Genomic DNA, 20,404 nt, shown 5'->3' with positions numbered 1-20,404 from the left:
CCTGACCCACAGTGGTGTCTGTGTGGAGTTTGCATGTTTTCCCTGTGACTTTGAAGGTTTTCTCCGGGTTCTCCAGTATTTTATTCACATCCCAAAGTAATGTAGTTTGGTAGGTTAATTGGGCCATTATAAATTTCCCTTTGTATATGGATAGGAGTGGATGGTGGCAGTGGGGGTGGGGGGGGAAAAATTAAAATCATATCGCTGTATGGTTAGTGTAAAAAGGTATTTCATAGTCAATCTGGACTTGATGGGGTGAAGAAAGGAAATTTTATAATTAAATTTAATAATAGAGAATACCAATCTTATTTGAGGCAGGCAACAATTTTGCTGCAAGCAAAGGTAAATCCTGATATTTTTGCTGCAATATTCTGTTACTTAAGTGTTGAATTCTTGGCCATTGTAGAAGTTAAAGATCAGGTGTGCCCATGCCTCCTTGCACTTTCAATATTATTCAGTATAACTGGCTCATGGGTTGTCAATTTATTTGATATTCAATGTTCACAAAACCACTAGTTCATTGCAAAACTTCATTGGGCCTATAACAAAGTAATTTTGTTCTCGCTACTCAGTAATTCCTACTCTATATTCTGAATGGACTTAGAAGCCTCACAGCGGCACTAAACCAACAGAAAAACATTATGGAATAACTAAGTAGAATGAACCAACTGATGTTGGGCCTTATTATTTGCAATCACCTTCAGGCAGAACTGCCACATGTGTGATCTATGGATAGGATTTCTCAGGTTCTTCCAGAGGGCCCAAGGGTTACTGAAATCAGCAAATTCAATTCAGTCCACATGATTTACAAAAAGTGCTTCAAGCACTGGATACAGGTAAGGTTTTATAAACCAGTAATTATTTGGTTATTGTGCTGGAGTCATTCACTCCAGAATTTTAAACAATCCACTACAGCTAAAATACTGTGACCTACCAGCAAGATGGTAACGAGACATGAACAATAAAGACTGGGCTTGTTGAAACCTGTGAATGAATTTTTTTAAATATACATTTGCTACTTCTTGTACTTTAATGATTGAAAGGGAATTTCATGAAATCATTAACACTTTTTGGTGATTGTATATCTACATTGGAATTTGGAGAATAATACCTGACATGATATCTTTTGTCATTCACACCAATATGAACGAACGTTGAAATGAAGTCCCTTTGTCACTCACTGCTGGATATGCCACAGACATTATTAATCCTCATGTGATGTTAGAGAACTGCACACCAGATTCATAGGTTGGCACATATCGTGGGCTGAAGGGCCTATACCCTGTTGTAATGTTCCATGCTCTATAAATGTTTGCAGACCAGTTGGACATGTACTGATCAAATACGAATGTTCAAAAAAAAGTAAAATGTAGCTGAGAAAAGTGAAAGTAAAATCTAAAATGTGAGATCTAAACACGCAGAAATAAAAACAAAATGATAGCATCAGGAAAATTAAAACTGTGTCCTTCAAGTCTTCTATATGCTTCTAATATTTTTTTTTAATTATTTAATATTTTCCAAACAAAAACTTTTAAAAAATCCATAATATAAAAATTAGAACTACAACTATCCCACCCCCTCCCCCCCTCACTCCTCAACAGACCCTACAAGGGGTCACAGTTTGATATTACTAAATTCATACATTTGAAATAAGATGACCACATCTTAACAAAAATAATGATTATCATGGAGATTATATGTTATTTTCTCCATATAAATACAGAACCTCAACTCATTATGCCAACGATTTACATTTATCTCAACTTCGTCTTTCCAAGAAGTCGCGACACATTGATGCGCTACCGCAAATGCTAAACGCAGAAATGCTGTCTGAAACTTATCTAACCCCAAATCCATAAATGGAACACTATAATCCATCAAAAAAAATTTGGGGATCTAATAAAAATTGAATTTTAAACAAATTTTGAAGAAATTCCCTGATTTTATGCCAAAGTGATTGAACTTTATCACAAAGCCAAACAGAATGTAAAAATGTTTCAACACATGATCCACATCTAAAACACAACTCTGAATTACTAAATCCATATTTCCTCAATTTCTCAGGGGTTAAATATAACTGATGCAAAAAATTATAATTAATCATACCGTATCTCACATTAAACAATTTATTCGCACCCTCAAAACACATCCTCTCTCATTCGGCCTGATTGATATCACAAGTTAAAGCATTTTCCCATTCAGTCCTTGATTTATCTAAATTTATTTTCTCCATAGTATCGTGTAACAACGCATATTCTTCTTTCTTTGGCTTGGCTTCGCGGACGAAGATTTATGGAGGGGTAAATGTCCACGTCAGCTGCAGGCTCGTTTGTGGCTGACAAGTCCGATGCGGGACAGGCAGACACGGTTGCAGCGGCTGCAGGGGAAAATTTGTTGGTTGGGGTTGGGTGTTGGGTTTTTCCTCCTTTGTCTTTTGTCAGTGAGGTGGGCTCTGCGACCTTCTTCAAAGGAGGTTGCTGCCCGCCGAACTGTGAGGCGCCAAGATGCACGGTTTGAGGTGATATCAGCCCACTGGCGGTGGTCAATATGGCAGGTACCAAGAGATTTCTTTAGGCAGTCCCTTATCCAAAAAATGAGAAATCATGAACTCAAATTTCATTAACTTAGGAATTTTCATTTCTCTTTCAAGATTTTCTTTCACTAACGCTCTAATTTGATAATAAACAAACAAAGAAGTCCCTGAAATTCCATGCATCTAATATGCTTGATATCCAATTTTGTTTTGATTAAGCTCCAAGAAAGATAAATTCAAATGCAGTTTAATAAAGTAACCACTTATTTAAATGTATGAACTTCCATAAGCTAAGAGTTGAAACTAGCAACAATGATTAACATCACAACATTCTGATCATTAAGGCTCATTTATTCTCTTTGCCTTCGTTCCCTAGGTAGTACATATCAATGACTAATGTGGCTGAAGGACACTATCACCAATTCATGAAAAGTCTAGCTTCTCACTAATCATTATTTACAATGTTTCAGATGAAAGCACGAGAGAAATACATCAGCGGTCTGAAAAAGAAGCTGCAAATGGAGTCCGAGCGAAACCATGAGCGGCAACAGAGAATAGAAACCCTTGAAAAGTATCTCGCAGACCTGCCCACCCTGGATGACTTTCAGAGCAAGAGCCAGCAGGTAAAACACTTGGCCTTATAATCAGCAGAATGTGGTCAAACAATTGACCAGCACAAATGGAAGTACTATTGGTTTTATAACATATAACATTAAACTGTTTACAAAGATTAAACAAGAATTTTGCAGATGCTTGAGAGCTGGAACAATATAGAAAAACGCTGGAGGAACCCAGCAGGTCACACAGCATCAGAGGAAAGCAGTAGTAGTCAATAGTTCAGGCCTGAGCCCTTTCCCTGAAATCCAGCGCTTTCCTGGATTCCTGGGTTTTAAGTATTAGTTTCCAAAGGTATGACCGTGTTTTCTCTGGGAGAATCTGGAATAAATGGGCGCATACATACAAGATGAGAGGAAGAGTAATTTCTACTTTCAAAGATTTACTCCAGAGAGCTGTAGAGATTAAATCATTGAGTATCCAGGATTATGAGGAACTGGTAGGAAACAGACCAAGCTGACTGAGTGGCCAGACAGTATGGTCTGCTTCTGATTTGATATCCAATAATTTTATATTCTAGTGGCTGGAAATCTGAATGAAAATGCTGAATACTGTTAAGAGGCCAATAAACATCTGGGGAGAGAGAAGTGGGGAAATCAACAATCTATTGTTTGAACAGTTTTGATTGCAGGCCATCTACCCAAAATTTTAATCCTTACATCAGATGATTTTAGTTTGCTTGAGGTGAAAATTTCAAACCATCTCCAGCCAATCCTTATGCACTGCTATTTGGCTCACTTCCTGCGGTGTCATGGAGACACCTATCTGTATTAATCCAATATTCTAGCACTTGATCCAAAGCCTTCCAAGTGTAAATGGTTGAAGTGCTCATCATTTTCACAACGAGATGCAAATGGAAGGGCTCATCTCAGGAAACTGATAAGATCTCCCATGAATTGATTTTGGGAGTCAGCAAGCTGTTTTTGTGGAGTGTGCAGTTTTAGGAAGGTCATGTGGTTTTGCAAGCAGAGAGAGTCGAACAGGTTTTTCTCTAAGTGTGACAGAGAGAGAGAGAGAGAGAGAGACTGCTGGCTTTCTCCAGTGGCTTTAGGAAGCTTGTTTGAAACCCCATTTTGAAGATGGGTTCTGAGTTCTTAGTTCAGTCTGTTCAAAGCCCTTGTGGTCCATACAAGAGGAGATGGCTGGCTGTATAATGTTTCACCTGAGATAAGAGAACTGGAAAAGGAAGTCTGTCGTGACCAGAAAGAAACAGGTTATCATCTGGAAAACCCTGATGGGGCAAATTTCTTCGGCAAGACACTGAAGTGGCTGATCAGAAGGCATCAGTTTGTGTGTGTCCAGTGAGCAACAAATCTCTCTCTTAAACGGACAAGAGCCTTCCTGAGTGGTAATCATTTACCTTTCAAGCACCAAAGCCTGGTGAAATTCATAAATGTAAACTTCTGACCACAGTGTAAGAATTGCCAGATTTTGGTGAACTTGGAGGAATGAGAAGTGAGATTGGACTTGAATCAAAAACTTTTCTGAACTTATACACACATTATGTATACGTTCACTTAGAATTAGAAGGGGGTTAAGTTAATAGTAATAAGTTAAAGTTTGATCCTGTTTGTATGTTTAAAGAATATTAAAAGTAACTTTTGTTTAAGTAAACATTTGTCTTGGTAAATTTCTATTGCTGCTGGGTTTTGGGGTCCAAAGGGCCTATCACAGGGGACACACTCATCCACAGCTATTTTGATAAAGTCTGTGACTGACCTGGCGTAATTGTTCAGATTCTTAGCTGAGTCCTTGAACACTGCCCAATCTGCTGACTCAAGGAAGTTCTGTAACCATTTTTCAGCCTCCTATGGCCATTTTCTAGCTGCCCTGATCTCTGGAGCTTCCCTTTTTAGGCTCTGCCTGCATGAAAGCAGAAGGAGCATAGCCAGGTGATGCGACTTGCCAAAATGTGGTCTCGGATCAATGGATTTTAATTAATTTTTAGATTCAAATTATTCTGATGATTAGTGATTCTTCTAATTACTGTAGATAAAGATGTGTTTAGATTTGCTTAAATCTATAGAATAATGCAAATTAACAAAAAGTTCTACCCTACCCACAAACTCTGTTGCAATTCCAATTTTCTTTTTTTGGCAAATTAAACATCAGCATCCTATTACTTAAGAATATTTGAAATTAGCCTGACTTAAACAAGTGCTTCTTCCTTGCAAAAGATTTGCTTAATATTCAACTAGATAGCCTTTTGTCTTCAAAATCTCATGTTTCATGCAAAATTGTCAGTACATTGCTATTAGTATAACTTCCAAAACTAAACCATTGTGAAATAAAGGATAATTGATTTGAATTACTAACTCTGTGGCTGTTATTGGTTTTCTTAGTGTTTACATTTTTATTTCATTTCAACACTTTTAACTCAACTACAGCATGAATAAAATAGGAAATTAATCATAATTTATTGCAATTAAAATAACATTATATCTCTGTATTTTATCAATTTAATGAAGGGCAGAAAAGATACTGGGAGGCTGAATATTGAAATATAATCTGAATCCATTTAGTTTTCGCTATTGTATAAAACTTGTAAAATTTCAACTGAGACAGAAGTAGATGATTGCTGGGTTGGGTTGTACTGACAGCTTCAACTCTATGCTCTTGGTCACCACCATCAAGACAAACCTCTCCCACTGATGCAGAGTTTATAGCAACTTAATTTAGCTGAGCATCTTACTGGTTGTCCCAAATGAAAACCATTTAACATTAAAGATGTGATCAAATTTGGACTCATAACCAAAGTAAGAAATCACACCTCATAGTAATTATATCTACAGTGAACTAGGATCATTTGTGGCTTATGTTAATTTTAAAAAAAATGATAGACCTAAATCCTTTAGGAGAAATTAAAATTGAATTGCAGATGAATATAGCTGGATTTGGAAGGCAAAGCATCTGCAATAATTATATTAAAAATGTAGATGCAAGATTTTTAAAAAAATGAAAAATTAAATCCATTGGCGTGGATACCCAGAACAAATGTTCTTTTTGTTATGTACGCTGCTGAGGAATCAGGGCAGAATGTAGGTATAACATTTTAGATGAGCTAAAATTTATAGAGGGCAGAGCATGGGAACCTAACGAGAGATTTAGAAGGTGACAAAGACAGAGGTTGGAGGCTGATAGTGTAGCTGTGAACTTAATTGAGGAGGGTGTACTGATAAATTTGAAATGAGAGAGACTTATAAACATCAGCAGTTGGCATGGGATCACGATTTGTGACCATCTCAAGAGAGCATCATGGATGCTATTAGTTCAGAGAGAGTTTCAAACAGGGCAGGCAGTACACTCAGGATGGGTGGGGGATCAGCATTAGGGTAAAGTATTAGTGAGTCTGGGAAAGCTGCAGGGACTGTTGATTAATTAGTCATAGTGTAAGTGGTAGTGTTTTTGGTGTAAGAGGAAATACCCCATAACATAAATAATGCCACGCTGTTTTTCTTCTTTCTTTGGCTTGGCTTCGCGGACGAAGATTTATGGAGGGGGAAAAATGTCCACGTCAGCTGCAGGCTCGTTTGTGGCTGACAAGTCCGATGCGGGACAGGCAGACACGGTTGCAGCGGTTGCAGGGGAAAATTGGTTGGTTGGGGTTGGGTGTTGGGTTTTCCTCCTTTATCTTTTGTCAGTGAGGTGGGCTCTACGGTCTTCTTCAAAGGAGGTTGCTGCCCGCCAAACTGTGAGGCGCCAAGATGCACGGTTTGAGGCGATATCAGCCCACTGGCGGTGGTCAATGTGGCAGGCACCAAGAGATTTCTTTAGGCAGTCCTTGTACCTCTTCTTTGGTGCACCTCTGTCACGGTGGCCAGTGGAGAGCTCGCCATATAACATGATCTTGGGAAGGCGATGGTCCTCCATTCTGGAGACGTGACCCACCCAGCGCAGCTGGATCTTCAGCAGCGTGGACTTGCTGTATAATGGTGGCAAATGATTGTCAATAATAAGAAACCTATTGATTAAAACATTTCCTTTATTGACACCCAGCTAACAATACTTGAAGAGAAAAATGAACAATTTCAGAGTGCCTTCAAAGAATTTGAGAAAAAGCTCGGAGAAAATAAAATCCTTTGCCGAGAGAAGGAGTTACTTTTGGAGAATCTAAAAAAAAGGGAGAATGAGCTGGTCACTACTGTGAAAAGGTAATAATTTACCAATTATTAATTTTACAACATTATGTGCATTAGAATGTCCTTGAATTTCAGAGAAATTTACACAAAAAGTAAGGTAGATATTCGAGTGAGATACTGAGGTAGTACTGCATTATACTTTAGTTGAAATGTTAAATTGCTTCCTTGTCACTCTCTCAAATGAATGTGAAAGGTTTTTTTTTCTATTTAGAAGAGAGCTGAGGAAATTATCCCTGGTTTCACCACCTAATTTTTATTTCCACAATCAAATCCAGCACTGTCTGTAAGGAGTTTGTACGTTCTCTGCGAGTCAGTATGGGTTTCTCCAGGTGCTCCAGTTTCCTTCCACCATTCAAAACGTACCAGGGTTGTAGGTCAATTGGGTGTAATTCAACGGCATGGGCTTATAGGCCAAAAGGGCCTGTTACCATGCTGCATGTCCAAAAAATTTGTTTTCAAGTTTTTAAAAAATTTATAACATTGGATGTTGTGGGAGCTTACACAAACCCAGTTACTGCATTTCTCCATTACTGCAGCACTTCAATCGATTGCTTTGGGAAGTTATGTAAGGGCATAAAATAACTTCAGATCTCTGGACTTGTATTTGTTAAATTTCATGCTTTTTTTAAAAAATCAATTCAAAACAATAAACAACATCATATTTTGGATCGTGATTTAGCAACAGACCGAAATTGCAGATCTTGAAGAATGTTGCTGACAAAGATCAAACAATCTTCATCCCACATATTGGTTGCTGTCAAACATTAAATCCTAACATCTCTGATGAATATTTGCTGGGGTGTTATCAATATGGTTGAACAGCAATCCGATTGAAGAATTCTCACAAAAAGCAATAAAGAACAATATTTTATTAACTTTTGAATATTTTCAAGAGCAGGAAATATATATTACTAAATGTGCACAAGAAAGATGGAAGTTGAAATATTAACCTTAAATTGTTTCCTCAAAAGGAAATTATCTGGAGATTAACGATCCACACACATTCAGCGGAAAAATCACTGATCACAGACGATTGCAAAAGGGTGCATCTTGTTGGGAAGAAGGAATCACTGACTGTTTTGACATCTCTAGGCCTAAATCTATAGTTAATTGATACTTTACATCTTCTACAAATTTTAAGAACCACATCTGCTCACCTTTAAATTGCTGCAATCTTAGTTCCGTATATACCAAAGTCCAACAATTATTAAAGATTTAGAGAGCAGAATCTGATAGTTTGTTTCACTTCTGGACTTCTCATGAGGAATCTTATGGTTCTGGACATCTCTTCATTTTGCTGTGATTCAACAGTCTTGTCTTGGAGAGCCTAATGATTTAATTCTGGATTGTAGAACAAAGGAATAAAAACAAAGGGAGAGGTAAACTACTCTTTAAAGTAGATGTTAATGCTTGAATTTATTTCAAACTTAATGTCATGAACATTTAAAAATTATATGGTTGGGGATGTGCTTCTCAATCCAACAAGATGATTCCAATCTCTGCTCAGTCCGTAATACTGGCATCTGGAATACAGAAAGTGAGCAAGATAAGTCCATTGTTCCTGAAGTAAAATGTTGGGATGGGGACATCACAACTTGCATTTCCCAGCAGAGAAATTGTTAACAAAACCCTATCCCTAAATGTTATGATCTGGTCTGGTCTCCTGCATTTCCAGTCTGTTGCTTCATGTAATGTCTAAAGAATGCTAATTATTTTTACCATCCTTGCAACCAGAGATACCCTTCATACCAACAGCATAGTCTCCAAATACATTATTTCTTGCTTTGAGAATCATACGTGCAAAAATAAGGGGAAAATCAGTCATTTTATCCAGCGTGTGCTATGATCTGCAGCTGTTGAACATGTAATAATTGCATACCCAATAGAATGAGTTCCAGGATGTAGATCTGCTTACTAAAATAAATGAATAAAATCTAATTAATTTTCTTTTGGTAGGCATCTCCAAATTCTTTTTCTTAAAAATCAAGGCAATGTAACATCTGTTTGTTTCTTGTTCTCATTCTCATAACACAACAGAAAAATACATATAGCCTATTCCTCATCTTCCATCATCATCTTCCACCATGACCTCACACCAGTAGGTGTGAGAATCTTGGATTCTCTTGATATGATTTTTTTATTACTATTTTTGCTTTAGTTTGTTGTAGAATAAAAATTAAAAAGGCACTGAAAAGTTGAAATGTTCAGCAAACTAATAATTCCTCCCCTTTCCCTATCCCCAATAAGGGAGCAGGTTGAATGCCAAAGCTATTTTATGTTGGCTTATAGAAAAGGAAATATGGGAAATGCTCAGAAGGTCACAGAGGATCCTTAAGGAAATAAACGAGAGAATCAATTACTTAACTACTGAAGAATTTTGCCTTTCTTCCTTCCTCCACAAAATCTGCTTGATTTATTGAGCACTTTAGGTGGGTTTTGTTTTCTCCGATTCTGTTGCTCAGCATTGTCCTTCTGTCTTTATATCTAGCTTGCAGCACAAAGTGGAGAAGTGCCTAGAAGATGGGGTTCGGCTTCCTGTGTTGGGCATGAAGCAGCTCCAGGTTGAGAACGACTACCTCAGGGAAAAGTGTGAACGTGCCAGCAAGGTTTGTGTTGTCCCATATTCTTCTTACACAATGTCATTGAAGATACAAAAATGTCCTTTTCTGACATGCATACAAACCTATGTAGTCACCTTTTCCAATTACTGTTGTGAAACATTGAGGAAAAGTAATCAAAATCCTCAAAATTGTTTTTGACCCCATTATTTTTATTCTACTTTTGATTAAGTTATACTACATTCAAATCCTTTAAAGAAAGTTGCACTTTTCAGCATACTTCTTGATGTTAATTTGTGAGAACAGAGTGGCATTTTTCAGATTAAACTCTTTGTTCTTTACTCCATAAATTATTCTGTCAGTGTGGGAGACTGTATGTCTTGTTCTGTTCTGGTGTCCTGTGGCTTGGCGAATGTTCTTCTCCTTTATGCCACCTCTCTTTCATCTGGTGCTCATCTATTTATGTCTCTTTCTTCTGTTTTGGGAATTAGTCTGGCCTTGCTATTAGGGGAAGCAGAGTGGGGGCTGTTCTCCCCAAGTAGAGGTTTCCCAGAGATTCTGCTGTAGTTTCGATTTTTACATTCATATCCCAAATTTATCAATAGCAGGGTCTTTGTGAAAATTGTATTCAATGATCACAGTCTCTACACTGGCCACTGAGTTGGTTATTTGGCAAGTCATAGCCGCAATTCAGACAGAAGGAGAGCAAAAGAGGTTAGCTCTTGGAAAATCGAGAAATCGCCATATTGGAATATACGGTAGCTGGTCCTTTTACAGAAAGGGTTTCGGTAAAGGCCAGTTTATGTAGAGCCTTGACTCATGACTGCATCCAGTATTCTCAGCCAATTCAACATTAGTTAGAGTGAAATAAATTTGCTGAAGACTAGCCTCTGTGATGGTGAGCATGTCATAGGAAGCATCCTGATGCATCATCAATTCCACATTTCTATCTGAACATGGTTGTGATTTTTTCCAACTTTTTCAATAACTCTTGCATACCAGGGGCTGCTAATGTGGCAAATGGAGATATTCTTGGAACCTCTTTCAGTTGTTTACCATCTTAGGCAAAAGTGAAGGATTGCATCCCATTATCTATTGGATGCTATTTTAATTTTGCTGCTTCATAAGCTTACTAATCTGTGCTGTACCAGTATTATGTTAGTACCTTATTTCGAGACATATCCACTTACATACTCTACTTGCCCTTCTATACTCATTCAACTTGGTGATCCAACATCATAGAGTGAGAAATATATTGGGCTACGAGGTTATGATTACAGTGGCATACATTTTCACAGCTAATGGTGATGCACAATGTTAACCGACCAGATCTGTTTTGATTCCATCCCATTGAGCTTAATTGTAATATCAACAACACAATAGAATGCATCTTTAGGTGAGGATGTGATTTTTTGTTTTGTTTCCATGAACACTGCAGTAATCAATGTCAATGGACTGTTACACCAATCTATTTGTCTCAACTAGAATAGAATCAGAATTTATTGTCATGAACATGTTACAAAATTTGTTGTTTCGTGGCAGCATTAAATGTAATTCAATAGCAATATTTGCATTGTGATTCATTGTTCACAAATCTGATGGCAGAGGGGAAGAAGCTGTCCTACTCGGTGCTCACCTTCAAGCTCCTGTACCTCATTCCTGATGGTAGCAGTGTGAAGAGGGCATGGTGAGGGTCCTTGAGGATAGAGGCTACTTTTTTTAAGACACTGGCTCTCACAGATGTTGTCAATGGAGTAGAGACTGATGCCTGTGATGGCACTAGCCAAGTTCACAACTCTGTATTTTTTCTTGTCCTGTGCATTGGCACATTCGACCCAGACAATAATACAGTAATACAGTCAGAATGCTCCCCGCTGTACACCTGCAGAAATGTGGTGAAATACCAAAACTCCTAACTAAATTTACCTGCTGGAATACCTTCTTCATGATTGCATCAACATGGAGGGCCCAGGAAAGATCTTGAGAGATGTTGACATCCAGAAATTTGAAGATTTTTTACCCTCTCTATTGCTGACCCCTCGATGAGGACTCATTTGTGTTCTCCTGGTTTTCCCTTCCTGAATTCTGCAATCAGCTCCTTATGACAATGACCATGGTGTCATCGGCAAATTTGAACATGCCATTTGAATTGTGCCTAACCACATTTTAATGGATGTATAGAGAGTAGAGAAATGGGCTGTTGAGTTACACTTGTGTTGATCTTCAGCGAGGAAATGACTGTTTTCTATTTGGGCATATATTGAGCACTTATTAGCCTTCTAAGTAGTCTTCTACTTGGAGGAACACTGATTCGTCACCAAGGGAGAAAGGTAGGTGGTAATTCAAAGGTTTCATTGCACATTTTGACCTGGAGGGTCACTCTTCCAGGGCCATTTCCTCTCGATGTGTCTCTCTTGCAAGCAGCGATGAACAGATCCAGAGCTTGTGTCAGAGTCTGGCACATTGTCTGCAACCTATGATTTTGCTTGGCTAGACTCTGGGATACTTCTCTCAGTTTAGATACCAGATTCTTGCCGTCCTAAAGAAATCCAGCTGGGAGCAATTTTGCCTCAGCTGATGCTGGATAGTCCATGTGGTATTATCCATGTTTCTATTTTAATGTAGAAGTTTAATTCAATTTGCTATGAATCTTTAAATTTTAACATGTAACACAGTAACATTTTTCCCCATGCATCCGTGCCACCCAATTTACACCCAATTAATATACACCCCCAGTTTATTTGAACTGTGTGAGCCCCAGGAGGAATGTACAAACTCCTTACAGACAGCATGGGATTCGATTCTTGGTCCAAATCTCTGGCTCTGAAAACTCATTGTGCTAACTGCTACACTAACCATGCCATCATTTCTCAAAATCTTGTGCTAATTTTTATATATATCCCTCCTTGAGCTATCTTTCACAGCCAAAATATTTCCCATCCTGCCATCTTTAAAATTCAAATCACCCTCATCTTTCTAATTATTCAATCCTTGCTTCAGTATTTTCTCGCTACAATTTAGCCTTGGAGTGCAGTGAGCATTCTGGTATGTGCACCTTTTCTACTGCTGATATATCCTTCTAAACCCTGGTGGTCAGAATGCCTGAGAGTACTGCAGAGAGCAACCTAACTATGGTTCTGTATTAGATACAGCACAACCTCTATCACCTTCTGCTCTGGTCTTTTCAATTCCGTTGGGGGGGGGGGGCGGGAGAAATCATGGATAGTGTAGCAGTTACAGTGCCAGAGACCCAGATTCAAACCTTGGACTGTCTGTAAGGAGTTTGTACGTTCTCCCATGACTGGGTGGGATTCCTCCCATGTTCTAAAGATGTATGGGCTAGAAGGTTACTTGGACACAAGGATGTAGTTGTGCAGAAGTACCTGTGACTGAGTTCCAACTCCAAATTTAAATGTTAAAATGTCACTTTTTATTTTAATGATTTGCATGTATGGTTGGTCAAGGCTCACTGGATCATCTCTTTTTTATCTCCCCCTCCCCTTCAATTGTACTGTCTATCATTTTTTAATTTAAAATAGATAGCTTGTATTGAAATCCAATAGGCTCAATATTATGTAATTATATGGTACCATTGCCCGCTAATATTTGTGTCATAAGTACATTTAGTTATGTGACTTTCTGCACAATTGTCCACATTAGTTACCATGAGGAGCTGAGACCCTATAGGTGGTAGAAGGATACCAACTACTAGCTAGCATTTAGATTACCTATTTTTGAGTCATTTTCACATTGCCATTCCAAGACTTTTAATTTTTTTAAATTTATTTGACCAAATCCTCAGAAACTTGGTCTACTCCACTTGCATTTAAAAGTGATAAAATAATATATTAAAATGATAAGCTCACTGAACAGTATCTGTAAGCTAGAAGAGAAAGCTGTTGGAGAGATGAGTTTTCACATTGTTTAATTTATTGGCCTAAATGTTGTCTTTTTTTTTGCTTATGTGTCCAGTGCAAACCTCCAACCTATCACATCATTCCTTCAGCCTCAGATCCCTTCCATTCTATTCCCACTTACATCTGTACAAGCCGAGTTCATTATTTTATTTGTTCAGATTCATTTTTTTTTCAATATTCTTATTGTTTTAAATTATAATAAACAAGTAAAAACTATTAATCAGAGTAAGTATGAAAAAAGCAATATACAGGTATAACAATTACATATAGAAAAATCAATATATAAGCAAAGTACTTTAACAAACAGACTAAAAGACATAAAAGTACATTTATGCACTTTAAAAAATATAAAAGTGAAAAAGACAAAAAAAATACTGTTCTACAAAATTGACCCCCTTCCCTTCTGAAGTTGGTAGTTGCATATAATTTACTGCCATATAGAGAAGACTAAAATCACAAAACAATATCTGAATAATCTTATAAATTATGAAAATAGTTAATAAAAGGGCTCTATACATTTAAAAGATTCAAAGCATTGCCTTTGCAGAGCATCTGTTTTTTTTTTCCCCCCAAAGTTAAAACATGCCATCCCATCGGATAGCCATTGAGTATGAGAAGAAGGCAGAGCATCTTTCCATTTCATCAATTTTGAACATCTAGCAATAAATGAAGCAAATGAGATTACATGAGAATTGTTAAATTCAAGTCAGTTATTTTAGTTAATCTAAATAGGGTGATTAATATCTCAAATTTACATTAAAGACTTGGTTTACTCCACTTGCATTTAAAAGTGATAAAATAATATATTAAAATGATAAGCTCACTTGAACAATATGGAGTTGACAATCTCCATAAGCTAGAAGAGAAAGCTGTTGTAGAGATGAGTTTTCACATTTTTTAATTTATTGGCCTAAATGTTGTCTTTTTTTTTGCATATGCGTCCAGTGCAAACCTCCAACCTATCACATAATTCCTTCAGCAAATATACAAAAAAATCTTCCCCAAAAAAAGAAAGTACAAGACCAGAACATGTATAGCAGCGTATCCTCTTCAGTCCTGCATCTGTCACCTTGCGAAGACACATTGGAGTAAAATGTAGTCAATGGAACTTTAAAAAAGTAGGCTCAACGTACTATCTCAAATTGTAAAAGTGAGTGACAGGCACAAAAAGAAGAATTTACTAATTTTAAAATAGAATCCCATGTAGTATCTAAAAATGAAAGCTGAAAATCTTGCTCTCATAATTTATTAATCTTGTCTCGGGAATTGCCCCTAGACTTTAATAATATATCATATATAGCTGATATCAGCTTTTTTGATTCAGTTTAAATTTATAAATCATGTAGGTATCTAAAGAAGTGGTGCTTGGGTAATTTGAATTTAAAAGATAGTTGTTCAAATGAAGCTAAATTATTATCAATAAATAAATCTTGAAAGGACTGGATACCCAACTTAAACCATTCATTAAAAGCCTAGTCTTGCACAGAACATGAGAAAAAAATTAAATAATATAGGGCAAGCAAGTAAAAATCTATAATATCCAAAAAATATATAAATTAAAAATAGATTCTCAAAGTGTGTGACAACCAAATTATCAGTTAACTTAACTTAAAAGTTGAAAAAGGTACTGAAAGTATTGATATCAGAGAATATTTTAGTAGAATTAATTTAAAGCATCCATTCTGTCTTTATAATTTTTAGAAACAGAAGTACCTTCATAGAAATTGCTTGAGACAAAAATTGAGAACAAAGAACATTTATTAAACAACAATGCAAAGTTGGGTGCTTCCCCTTACCATGGGAATACACACATACACTGGGGCTCACCCAACTTTTATACAGTTTATCTCAGTATAGGAATAACCCCCCCACCCCCCTTACATTCTTCTGCCTCCTGGAGAGGTTTGGCATTAGGAAATCCTGCCTGCCTACGTGCTGTTTCTGTGCACTTGGAGGACCAGGGGGGGTATCCTGTCGGTGTCTTCTCATGTCATTGCCCTCATTGTCCTTTTCACAGCCCTGTCTTTGTTCTAATTTACACCTTCCCGACCCTCAGGGCTGTGTCCTCTTCATATGTCTCTTTGGCTTGGCTTCGCGGACGAAGATTTATGGAGGGGGTAAAAAGTCCACGTCAGCTGCAGGCTCGTTTGTGGCTGACCAGTCCGATGCGGGACAGGCAGACACGATTGCAGCGGTTGCAAGGGAAAATTGGTTGGTTGGGGTTGGGTGTTGGGTTTTTCCTCCTTTGCCTTTTGTCAGTGAGGTGGGCTCTGCGGTCTTCTTCAAAGGAGGCTGCTGCCCGCCAAACTGTGAGGCGCCAAGATGCACGGTTTGAGGCGTTATCAGCCCACTGGCGGTGGTCAATGTGGCAGGCACCAAGAGATTTCTTTAGGCAGTCCTTGTACCTTTTCTTTGGTGCACCTCTGTCACGGTGGCCAGTGGAGAGCTCGCCATATAATACGATCTTGGGAAGGCGATGGTCCTCCATTCTGGAGACGTGACCCATCCAGCGCAGCTGGATCTTCAGCAGCGTGGACTCGATGCTGTCGACCTCTACATATGTAGAACTGGCTAATACTGTCTAAGGCTTACTAATTACATATGCAAACCTGCTAATTCTATCTGGGGCTAGAAAACCCTTATCTCATTCATTCAGTGAACTTGCTGTCTAGGAGATTCTTATCTTACTCAGACTGATTCTGCTTCCTGCATTCTAATATCCATGTCTTATCCTGTTCATACTGGCTTTATTCATTTACCCATGTATCAATTTTAGTTTCTTCATTTTCATATTTTTATATCAGTTATACTCATCTCTCACATAATGAATCCAAAAAAATAATAATACATCTAATAATAGCTGCCCAATAGTAAAATCTAAAATTTGGTAGTGCCAAACCATCTTTCTTTTCAAGATTTTGTAGAAAAAAAACGTTACTAAGATGAGGATGCTTATTTTTCCAAACTTATGAAGAAATAATTGAGTCAAGTGAGTCAAAACAAAAATGTGAGAAACGGCTTGGAAGACGTACAAATACTTAGGCAAAATTTTCATCTTCACAGCAGTGACCCAATTAAGGACACTGACAGAGGAGACCAATGAGCTAAAGATTTCTTAATTCAATAAAGTAAAAAAGTTCTCTTTAAAACAGTATGTTTTAGTCATTGTGACACCTAGATCATTTTTAGCTATTTTAAAAGGGAAATAACATCTAAGGAACCCAGAAGATTTCAATACAAATAGCTCACTTTTCTGAAGATTTAAGTTATAGCCTTCATTTAACCTCTTTCTTCTTCTGAACTCTTAATTTCCAATGGCATTGATCTCTATATTTCTGTGCATCTTGCTTCATCCCAGTATTTCTATTTCTCACAGTTATTTGAGAATCCCTGTAGTACTCATGAAAAAAATGTTAATGTGAAATGCTCAAGATCAATTTCCCTGAAAATAATATTGCTGGCAGGTGTTGGTTTCAATCTGTCTGTTGCCTTTGAAATAGACATTTGCAAATCAAGGCTAAAGGCAAACAGCAAAACTTTGCTAAATGTGGAAAATACCAAGTGTGTGATAGTGTTGTAATAATTATCACCGAATGAGCAAGCCTTTGTCCATCTGGTATCAAAGCACTGATGCAATATCCTTATTTTGATTCCCCCCCTCCCCCTTTGTCGGTAGGTGATTGACAATCAAGAACAGCAAATAGAAAAGTGTAACCAGGAGAAAGAGGTAATTATGCTTTTTAGTGTGGAATATTTTTGGGAGATAAAATCGTAAAATTAGAAAAGGTTACATAATACACACACAAACACACACTTTAAAACAGATCTCATTTGAAATACTGGAGATTTCATATTCAGTGACTTTACAGATGGAGATTTCACAGGTGGCTGTTAATTAAAGTGAATGAATGGACTATTGTCTTTAAAGCCACAGCAAGAAACAGGCAGTCTCCTAATACCTCTTCACAGAAAGGTCATTGAGAGGTTATTGTTTACATAAAACAACAGAATTAACCAAAAGAGGAACTCCTATTGTTTGCTGAGAGAGAGAGAGAGAGAAAGCTTGTTGGAACTGAAACAAAGGCTCCAGAGTGGCGAATGGTTGGAAGTGCTATCTGTCTGATGTTTCTCTTGGAATAAACGGAACAGAAAGGAACTCTGTAGTAGCCTGAAAGAAAGAGGTTATCATCTGGAGAACCCTGATGGGGCAAGTTTCATCAGCAAGACATTGAGGTGACTAATGGTGGTACCTCAATTGTGGAAATCCTGGAACAACAGATCTCTCTCTGCAAACCTACAAGAACCTTCCTGAGTGGTAACCATTTACCTCTCGAGCACTAAAGCCTGGTGAACTTCATACCTGTTAAATTCTGTGCACAGTATAAGAATTGTTTGCAACCAGTGAACTTGGAAGAATGAGAAGTGAGATTGAACTGTGAACCAAAGAACTTTTCTTAAATTTACACACACATTACATACACGTGCACTTAGAATTAGGAGGGGGTTAAGTTGGGTTAGTTAATTTAATAGTGATAAGTTAAAGTGTGATTCTGTTTTCATGTTTAAGTGACCATTTGTTGTGGTGAATATCTATTGCTGCTGGGTTTTGGGGTCCTTTGGGCTTGTAACACCTCTGATGGGGAGAAACCAGTAATTAACAACTTTGGGAGAGATTTGGATTTGGGTAGGTCTTAGCTGCTTAACTTGGGGGTGGGTTTGCTGCTGTTGATGGTGGTTGTATTCAGGATTGTGATCATTTTGGGGGGTGGCGGGAAAGAGTGGTAAAAATCAAGGATGGATTTCAGCCAGATTCCATTAGAGAGATTAATGGATGATTTAACTATATAATGGACAGGTGGGCTAGTGGGGGGGGGGGGGGGGGGTAATTTAAAAAAAAGAACTTCCATATCCTGAGCTCCTGACCAGTTTAGTCCCTTTTAAGTTATGCAGGAAGAAATGGCTCCTGTCCCATAACAGTTGCAGTATAAATGGCCTGCGTCATGTTTTGAACTCCAATCCCAAATAAATTTTGTGTTAATCTCGCCAAAACATGCATTATGTGCCATTTAATGTGACAGAGCAGTTTCAGATGGTTGGGAGATCAATAACTATGAAACACCTGGAAAGTTATTGATTTAGGCAACTTCTGCAGAGAGTACTGATTAGGTTTTACAATCAAGTTAGTAATTTAATCATTTCGCATTGCATGGAAAGCCTTTGCACTGTGTGAAAAGATTTTGAGACCATCATAATAAAATGCTTTGGCATGTCCATGTTAAAAGCTTAGTTAGTTGTTGCAGTACTATTTTTTGCCAAATGTTCACCAAATATTCTGATACATTTTAAAGGCTTTAGAGGAAAGTTTGACACAAGAAAAGTTTGCCTCGCAGATGTTCCGAAAGGAGCTTGGAGAGACACAGAGGAATCTGCAGCTGATGAAAGAACTCATGGAAGATGTGAGTGAATTACATTTTCTGCATGATTAATATTGGGAGTAATTGTGTCAAAGACTAAATCAATTTATATGAAAAACAAATGATTTATGATTAAAAAAATAAAGCTAATACATTAATAAAGCAAATAGATTGGATCCTTATTTCTAAGAGGTGAGAAATAGGACTAGTAAATTGATTAGTAAATCTTCTGCTGCAAGATTTTTTTTGTTAGAACTTTTTTACCTTTCCAAACTGGATTTCTAGGCAAGAAACAATTAGAAAAAGGGACATAATCCATATAATTCAATTGTTGCAGGGTAGAATAACCAAATCAAGAATAATTTAATTTGCCAGCAGGAAGTACAGTAAGTTATTTGTGCAGGTAGAGAATTTCAGATCATAGATTGACAAGAGAGAGGGAGGCATTTCTTACTATTACCCCTCTACTGGTGATACTCTCTTAAATTTCCTCATCACAAATGGGGAGAATCTTTTTCCCCTTCTAATTCTATCTATAGAACAGTCCAATCTGTTCACCATCTTTTCAGTCAGGTTAAGTTGAATCTGTGTACTTTGGCTGTTGACCTTCCTGCCACTCGAAGCAGTTTCTTATTCATCTGATGAGTTTTTTTTTTGGACACACCAAATCTTAAAATCTTCATTTATCAAATAATATTGTCACATATACAATGGGGGGGAAAAATAGTACCCAGCACTTGGATGGATGGGGATAGAAGTAGACAGAAAAGGGGCTGGGGAGGTACTTGCAAGGTGTACTACATCTTGAGCTCTGTATCAAGGAGCATGTTCCCAAATTCTCTGAATGAGGCATCATCTTTTGGCCTTAATTTCTGAGTGTCACTAGCAACTATTACTTTCCTGGAGCCTTTCAACCGTTACCATGATATCAGCATAAACCCACTGAGCATGGAGTCAGCTTTTAGACATTTGCTGTCAAATCTGCTTCACTTCCAGCTCCCAGAAACCCTTCAAATGTCATACCTGCAACCTATTGTTCATATAACATGTGAATAACCCCCTCTCTTGGTCTGCAGAGCTGCATTGCATTGGTCTACAATGCACGCAGAAAGCTGCAACACACTGAAGGCCCAGTGCAGGCATATCATCCATTGAGACCAGATAGACGTTACATCAGGCTCTTCATCTTTACACTAGATGCAACTTGTTCTCCCATATTCCTTCAAAT

At 37.6% G+C, this 20,404-nt stretch overlaps 1 protein-coding gene across 4 annotated transcripts in view; it reads left to right on the top strand.

Annotated features, from left to right (window-relative positions):
- cep85l (centrosomal protein 85, like) overlaps positions 1-20,404 on the top strand; it is a 314,062-nt gene that overhangs the window by 281,422 nt on the left and 12,236 nt on the right. For all 4 annotated transcript variants that reach the window (XM_069886836.1, XM_069886835.1, XM_069886837.1 and 1 more), the window contains 5 exons: positions 3,004-3,156; positions 7,145-7,299; positions 9,776-9,893; positions 17,439-17,489; positions 19,111-19,218. In XM_069886836.1, the coding sequence (XP_069742937.1) occupies positions 3,004-3,156; positions 7,145-7,299; positions 9,776-9,893; positions 17,439-17,489; positions 19,111-19,218 (585 nt within the window). The remainder of the gene's footprint in view (positions 1-3,003; positions 3,157-7,144; positions 7,300-9,775; positions 9,894-17,438; positions 17,490-19,110; positions 19,219-20,404) is intronic.

The sequence above is a fragment of the Narcine bancroftii genome, chromosome 6 (assembly GCF_036971445.1).
Source record: "Narcine bancroftii isolate sNarBan1 chromosome 6, sNarBan1.hap1, whole genome shotgun sequence".
Classification (NCBI taxonomy): Eukaryota; Metazoa; Chordata; class Chondrichthyes; order Torpediniformes; family Narcinidae; genus Narcine; species Narcine bancroftii.
This window is presented reverse-complemented; position numbering and strand designations above follow the sequence as displayed.